The following is a 7,413-nucleotide window of genomic DNA, read 5'->3' on the forward strand; positions in this document are numbered from 1 at the left end:
GATTTATTCATCAAAGTGATTTATTAATCAAACAGACATAACATGAAAACACTTGAACAGAGAGGGGCATCATTGGTCAAAATCCATTCATCTCCCTGGGCGTCTCCTCCACCATAGACAGATAGCCACCAATACAAAAAGCCAAACAGTAACCAATTTAACCTGAGCAGAAAAACTAGAACGCTGTCAAGATGGAGTAGAAAAGGTCTCCAGAAATTGTACTACATAATTGAAATTGAAATTTGTTCAGGGTTTATAGAAAAAGCCAATATGTCAACACAACTTACTGGCAATATGTCCAATTATCAGCAGGGAAAGCAGTATTGGAGAGACATGGTGTGATGAAGAATCACTGAGGCTTATTGTCTTGTCACCATACTTTATCTAGAAAATACAAAAAAGCATTTCACAGGGTGAAGTCTCACCAGAGCAGCAGAACTATTCTCAAGGAAATATCACAATTTGAACATAACTGTTTAAAAAATGATGTTTTAATAGATGTTTTTGGACTTGATACAAGTTTAAAGATTCTACTCAAAACTTTTGCTATTCTCACCACAGACTCATTTGATCAGTTTTGTTTTGTTTTATGTTGATTGTGTATTGAAGTTCAATATCACGTATTTATAGAATTATTTTAGAAAACAGTCATTTAAAATGATATCAGAAATATATTTTGTGTACTTTGTATGGTAACACGATTGCTATAATGTTGGACCTACTGTCACAACAAATGTATCTCTATGAAAGTGTTGCCTATAGCTTAAAAGAAAGATTTACCTTTAACTTTTGGAATCGTGTGTTGGGTAGCCCTTTAATCTCACAGCTGAAGGAGTCAGTCTCTTTACTGGTTTCTTTGGCCTCCAGGATACAGCCGTATTCCTGTGTGTCTTGAACGCCCCACACTGATAACTCGTCTTTTGACATCTCCAGTTTGTCTGACTTTTTCTAAAACAACAGAAACAAAGTTTGACCTTTAATGAACTCCTGTTTGTACATGCAATAAAAAAAAAAAAAGCAAAAGTAACAATGTTACCTTTAAGGTGATGCGGACATTGTTTCCTGTCCTTATGGCTGTGAAGCTGGTAAACTCAGGCTCTGGATGGTAGGTGATGTTTAAAGAGCAGGCTAAAGTTTCATTGGCTGCTTTTAGAAACACAGTGCTGCTAGAAATCATCAACGTGCTTTCAGCTTCAGGTGTGTCATAGCTGAGACTCTGCAAGGAGTTTAAATACATTCTGTGTTATAAAGTCAATGTCTGGATGAGATGCTTAAGTGATGTTATTTTTTAAATATAGTTGAGCACTAATTCTTTAGCACAGGAGCTACCATGACCTGAAAAGCACACACACACACACACACACACACACACACACACACACACACACACACACACACACACACACACACAATTAAACTGTGCTACAACATACCGCTATAACAAGTGTCTGACTCAAGTTTGTTTTTGTTTCTCTTCCTTTTTTTGTTGAAAATATATCAGTCCCGAACCTTAAGGAGTCTGCTAGAATGATGACAAAAAACATACATCCAAATCAGCCAAAGAATGTCTTCATTAGAATAAAATTAAAAATTTGGAAGGCTCAGCCAGAGTCCAGACCTAAATTCAACAGAACGTTCAAAACTTCCTTTTAACAGGGAGAAAATTCTAGCAGAACCAAGCTCAGGGAGGGGCAGCCATCTGACATGTTGGTCTGGTTGGGGGTGAGAGAAGGAAGACAGGACACAGACACACTGTGGAAGAGGGCATGAGACTAATAATAACTAATGATTAAATGCAGAGTGGTTTATAAACATATATAGAGTGAAAATGCAAACACTCACAGTGAATCATGGGAATCCCCCAGCAGCCTGTGCCTATTACAGCATAACTAAAGAAGGATTTGGGGTCACCTCATCCAGCCCTAACTATACAGGGAGTGCAGAATTATTAGGCAAATGAGTATTTTGTCCACATCATCCTCTTCATTCATGTTGTCTTACTCCAAGCTGTAAAGGCTCGAAAGCCTACTACCAATTAAGCATATTAGGTGATGTGCATCTCTGTAATGAGAAGGGGTGTGGTCTAATGACATCAACACCCTATATCAGGTGTGCATAATTATTAGGCAACGTCCTTTCCTTTGGCAAAATGGGTCAAAAGAAGGACTTGACAGGCTCAGAAAAGTCAAAAATAGTGAGATATCTTGCAGAGGGATGCAGCAGTCTCAAAATTGCAAAGCTTCTGAAGCGTGATCATCGAACAATCAAGCGTTTCATTCAAAATAGTCAACAGGGTCGCAAGAAGCGTGTGGAAAAACCAAGGCGCAAAATAACTGCCCATGAACTGAGAAAAGTCAAGCGTGCAGCTGCCAAGATGCCACTTGCCACCAGTTTGGCCATATTTCAGAGCTGCAACATCACTGGAGTGCCCAAAAGCACAAGGTGTGCAATACTCAGAGACATGGCCAAGGTAAGAAAGGCTGAAAGACGACCACCACTGAACAAGACACACAAGCTGAAACGTCAAGACTGGGCCAAGAAATATCTCAAGACGGTTTTTCTAAGGTTTTATGGACTGATGAAATGAGAGTGAGTCTTGATGGGCCAGATGGATGGGCCCGTGGCTGGATTGGTAAAGGGCAGAGAGCTCCAGTCCGACTCAGACGCCAGCAAGGTGGAGGTGGAGTACTGGTTTGGGCTGGTATCATCAAAGATGAGCTTGTGGGGCCTTTTCGGGTTGAGGATGGAGTCAAGCTCAACTCCCAGTCCTACTGCCAGTTTCTGGAAGACACCTTCTTCAAGCAGTGGTACAGGAAGAAGTCTGCATCCTTCAAGAAAAACATGATTTTCATGCAGGACAATGCTCCATCACACGCGTCCAAGTACTCCACAGCGTGGCTGGCAAGAAAGGGTATAAAAGAAGAAAAACTAATGACATGGCCACCTTGTTCACCTGATCTGAACCCCATTGAGAACCTGTGGTCCATCATCAAATGTGAGATTTACAAGGAGGGAAAACAGTACACCTCTCTGAACAGTGTCTGGGAGGCTGTGGTTGCTGCTGCACGCAATGTTGATGGTGAACAGATCAAAACACTGACAGAATCCATGGATGGCAGGCTTTTGAGTGTCCTTGCAAAGAAAGGTGGCTATATTGGTCGCTGATTTGTTTTTGTTTTGTTTTTGAATGTCAGAAATGTATATTTGTGAATGTGGAGATGTTATATTGGTTTCACTGGTAAAAATAAATAATTGAAATGGGTATATATTTGTTTTTTGTTAAGTTGCCTAATAATTATGCACAGTAATAGTCACCTGCACACACAGATATCCCCCTAAAATAGCTAAAACTAAAACAAACTAAAAACTACTTCCAAAAACATTCAGCTTTGATATTAATGAGTTTTTTGGGTTCATTGAGAACATGGTTGTTGTTCAATAATAAAATTATTCCTCAAAAATAAAACTTGCCTAATAATTCTGCACTCCCTGTAAGCTTCATCAAAAAGGAAAGATTTAAGCCTAATCTTAAAAGTAGAGAGGGTGTCTGTCTCCTGAATCCAAACTTCGAGCTGGTTCTACAGAGAAGGAGCTGAAAGCTGAAGGCTCTGCTTCCCATTCTACTTTTAAATACCCAATGAATCAATAGTCTGAGCGCAAAGTGCTCTATTGGGGTGATATGATACGATGCTGTCTTTAAGATAAGATGGGGTCGAATTATTTCCATTAAAAAAATCTGTGGGATGACCAGAAGATGCCTGTGCACATGCTCTCACATTTGGTGCAAGTAAGAATAGGCAGGTCAGATATGCCATGCTTAGAGACCCAATCCTCTGATTAATCAAAAGGCACTTCCACAAAGTATTGGGCTAACTAAGTTTGTGCACACGTATGCAACCAACTAATTGGATGTTTTATTATTATTTTTAAATATATTTTAAAAAATACAATTTTTAAAAACATAGTTGGTTAGTTGGTTTTGAAATTATATTGTACAGGTTAGAGTTAAAGATGAAAACAGTTTTGAAATTATTTGATCTCATTTTTTAAGTTGACTAAAACCCGGGTGTGCACACGTTTCATACGCATACACAATGAATAGAAAACCTGGTAGTGGAGCAGATTAATTTGTCTTCTCAAACACTGAAGCTTGCTTTAATGTTAGTTCATTGTTTATTTGTTTGTTCATTTAACATGAGTGCTTTTGTAATCATCGTTCACTAGTGTTCATCCTATTATCTTTTAAAATGATGAACAAACGTTTGTTTGAACGGCATTTAAGAACACATCTAGTCTGAATGTGTTCTGCTTTCATGTTGAAATCAGCCAACATTTTGAACATTTTAAAATTTGAAAGTTTGAACCATGACATCTTTACCTCTGTAAATCAACCAGAGAAAGACATATTATGTAAAATGATATATTTGATGTGTAACAACAATCCCATTTACACTGTGTGTGTCTGCAGACCTGATAGCTGCTGTCGATGGGAAGCTTGACGTCGTGCTTGGCGTGGCTGTGTACGACCCCTTCAACAAGGTCCAGGTGAGACCCCATGAGTGTGAGCTTCCTCTTCCCACTACCAAACACAGAGCAGCATTTATGCAGAGCAGAGAGTATGAAAGACTCTTGATCACAGAGAAGAATTCTTATAATGACACCTCAATGTAATGGTAAAACTGTACTGCAGTGGCTCCCATTGCAGGTTTAAGAGATTTCTATACACTAGAGTATAATGAGTCATCATCTCAGGATGACCTAGTTGTTATGTTCTGATGCAGACCAAAGTGTCTGATGGACTAAAACAACAAATTTAGCTTTGTAGCTATAAAGGCCAAAGCATGAAAGGAACACCGTGGGGTTCTTTAAGAGTTTACTTGAGAATAAAAATGATGCTGCATCACTTCTTAATGGAAGAAAGATCTACAGCATTATAGCAGAAAACCAGCAGAGCTCAATAAAGGTGTAACAATAACCTTATTGCTTGATGGAGCAGAAAAATATCCATCTGTCTCTATTCTTTCCCACTAACATGTTATATTTGTAATAAATAAATAAGACTAAAGTAGTTTTAGATTTGGATCATTAACACCACCTTTACTATCGGCCTTTATTGCATCAGGAAGACTCCCTGTTAAAATGAACTGCAGATGATTATTATTTTGATTTATCTGGTTTTTTATTGCACTTCTCAGAAGATAATTTCTTAGAGACAGTGCTCTCCATATGTCACATTAAATGTGTTGCAGATATTGTATCGTTGTTAATTTGGTTCTATTTGATTTGAATTGTCTAAAAACTAAACTGAATTTAGTCAGAGGTGACCACCTCCTCAAAATCAGTTATCAGCACTAGTTCCTTTTAGTCATCCAGTTTAAAAGCTTCAGTTTAAACTCTTTCTGTGACATTAGCTGCTGGAAGTTCTGGATCCACCATCAGCAGCTGTCGCTAACGCTTTGTGCAAAACTAATCTTACCTCATCCAGCTGCTGCTTGGAGTAATGTTGCCACAGGATGGCAATGAGCAGTAAGTGATGTTAGCCTCACCATGGCAACTACCATCTGGGAGGAGAACGCAGACGCTGGCCACACCTTTAAGTTCTGTGGTGGGAATGTGGAACGTCAGACTGATACCAGTGTTGCCCCAAACAGGAGACCTGGGCAAAGACACACAGACTCAATGACATCACCACGATATGCAGAAAACCTGAAAACAGACAAAACTTGTTGTTTTATTTTTACTAATTTCTTCTTTTGCACCTTAATTTTGAATCCTTGTATTGTTTCTTTATTTAATATTTTATTGTTGTTTTGTGTGAAGGGAGACTCTTATTGTACATATTCTGGATTTGTTAGTATTTTATAAAACACACTGTTAACTATTTTAGAATTGACCTTTCAAAGTTAACCCTCTCAGGCTCAAATTAAACTTTTTGTTGCTAATGCACAACCAAGTCCTGCAGTGGTACTTCTGAGTAAAAAAAACTCATAAAATATGTATGTGGGGTAATCAGGTTGTTAGTTTTTAACTGTTGCAAATCGGCAACACCTGCTTTGAGAGGGTTAAATTATAGAATATGTAGGTTTGTAATATGGGTGGTGTTCCCCTGTATTAAAATCTGCTCTTTAATTTGTCATTTCCCAGCATCGTCTTAGTTATGTGTACAGTGGCTCACTCTTTTGGAGTACAGTCAGCGTGTGTCTGGATCCTCACTCGTTTCACATCACCAAGGTTACGACCTAATAACACTGCATGGTTTGTCCCATAGAAAGACACCACACTGGGAGTGATGGAGGAGATCTCTGGGATCTGACAGTGAAACAAACAAAAAAAACAGATAATTTAATTTCTTTCTGCTGACATTATACTGGATGTGGATTAGGTGTCAGAGGAACAATGAGGATCAGACTCACGGAGAAGTTCTTCCCAGACTCCAACTCTTGGCAAACTCTGTCCTGCAGGAGGGGATTCAGCACTTAGCATGTGCGTAGCACTGTAATCTATCAGAACTGATCTAGGACCTGTTGTGGCTAACATTATCTTAGTTCAAAAAGAGGAAAACTGCTAATAAAAGCATTTTTATTTTTTATAAACTAAACATGGAAATCATTGTATTGATGAAGCAATAAATACTTGAAAATGTCATCCTCAAAATAAGTTAATCAGTAGGAAATTTGCTCAGTAATTGTGTTTTTCTTAGCATGTCTGGCCTTTACTAAAAATGTTGTTTTCTACCATTAAGCCCACGTTTCTTGCTGAATGTTAAAAAGTGATGAATTTAAAATAATGTAGCACACAGACTGATAAATCCATAAAATCAGTCACTAGTACACCAGTCTCTCCTTGGTTAGCCCAGGAACAGCTGTTTTTGTTCCATCCACAACCAGCTTTGATACACTGCCGACACCTGAGCAGAAAACAGAGGAGTGAGATGAGCACAAAAAAGCACCATAGGGAAAAAAGGAGTGCATGAATGAGAGAAGGACAAAGCTGTTTTGTTTTTCCTACTCATAACCACCTGGACCTCCGAACACACACGCTGACCCCACCTGCCTGCTCTCCACCCACTTCCCGAGGAAAACTGCGTGTCGGCTCAGTCAATCCAATCTGCACTGAAGCAGTTCTTATTCCTCAGCCACAGTCGCTAAAGTTCTTTATGGTTCATTTCTGTCTCAACTGACAGGATGTCTTATTTTGTTAAATATCTCTCTTCCTCATTTCCTCTGCTGCCACAGCTGGTAGGAGGGACCAAGATGCCGAGGAAAGGATTCAAGAAGAGGAATCATCTACGTGTACTTTTGGGAATGAAAAGAGAGTGCCATACTTTTCATGCAGAAACAGAAACACCCAGTCCGCGTCATCCTGAATGAATAACAGGAAGAGAGCAGATGTTCAGCCAAGAAGTTCTACTGA

At 39.0% G+C, this 7,413-nt stretch overlaps 1 protein-coding gene across 3 annotated transcripts; it reads right to left on the bottom strand.

The window, feature by feature from the left end:
* Window positions 1–363: 363 nt before the first annotated feature.
* Window positions 364–7,413, bottom strand: LOC102313876 (the record flags this gene model as incomplete). Of its 3 annotated transcripts, none has more annotated exon segments than XM_042217846.1 (9): window positions 364–384; window positions 781–948; window positions 1,037–1,216; window positions 4,471–4,579; window positions 5,477–5,656; window positions 6,176–6,309; window positions 6,414–6,455; window positions 6,832–6,907; window positions 7,050–7,413. In XM_042217846.1, coding segments are annotated over 5 exon segments (483 nt in total), but the record flags the coding sequence as incomplete, so codon positions are not given.

The sequence above is a fragment of the Haplochromis burtoni genome, unplaced genomic scaffold, assembly GCF_018398535.1.
Source record: "Haplochromis burtoni strain Fernald_Lab_line unplaced genomic scaffold, NCSU_Asbu1 Contig_3233, whole genome shotgun sequence".
Lineage (NCBI taxonomy): Eukaryota > Metazoa > Chordata > Actinopteri > Cichliformes > Cichlidae > Haplochromis > Haplochromis burtoni.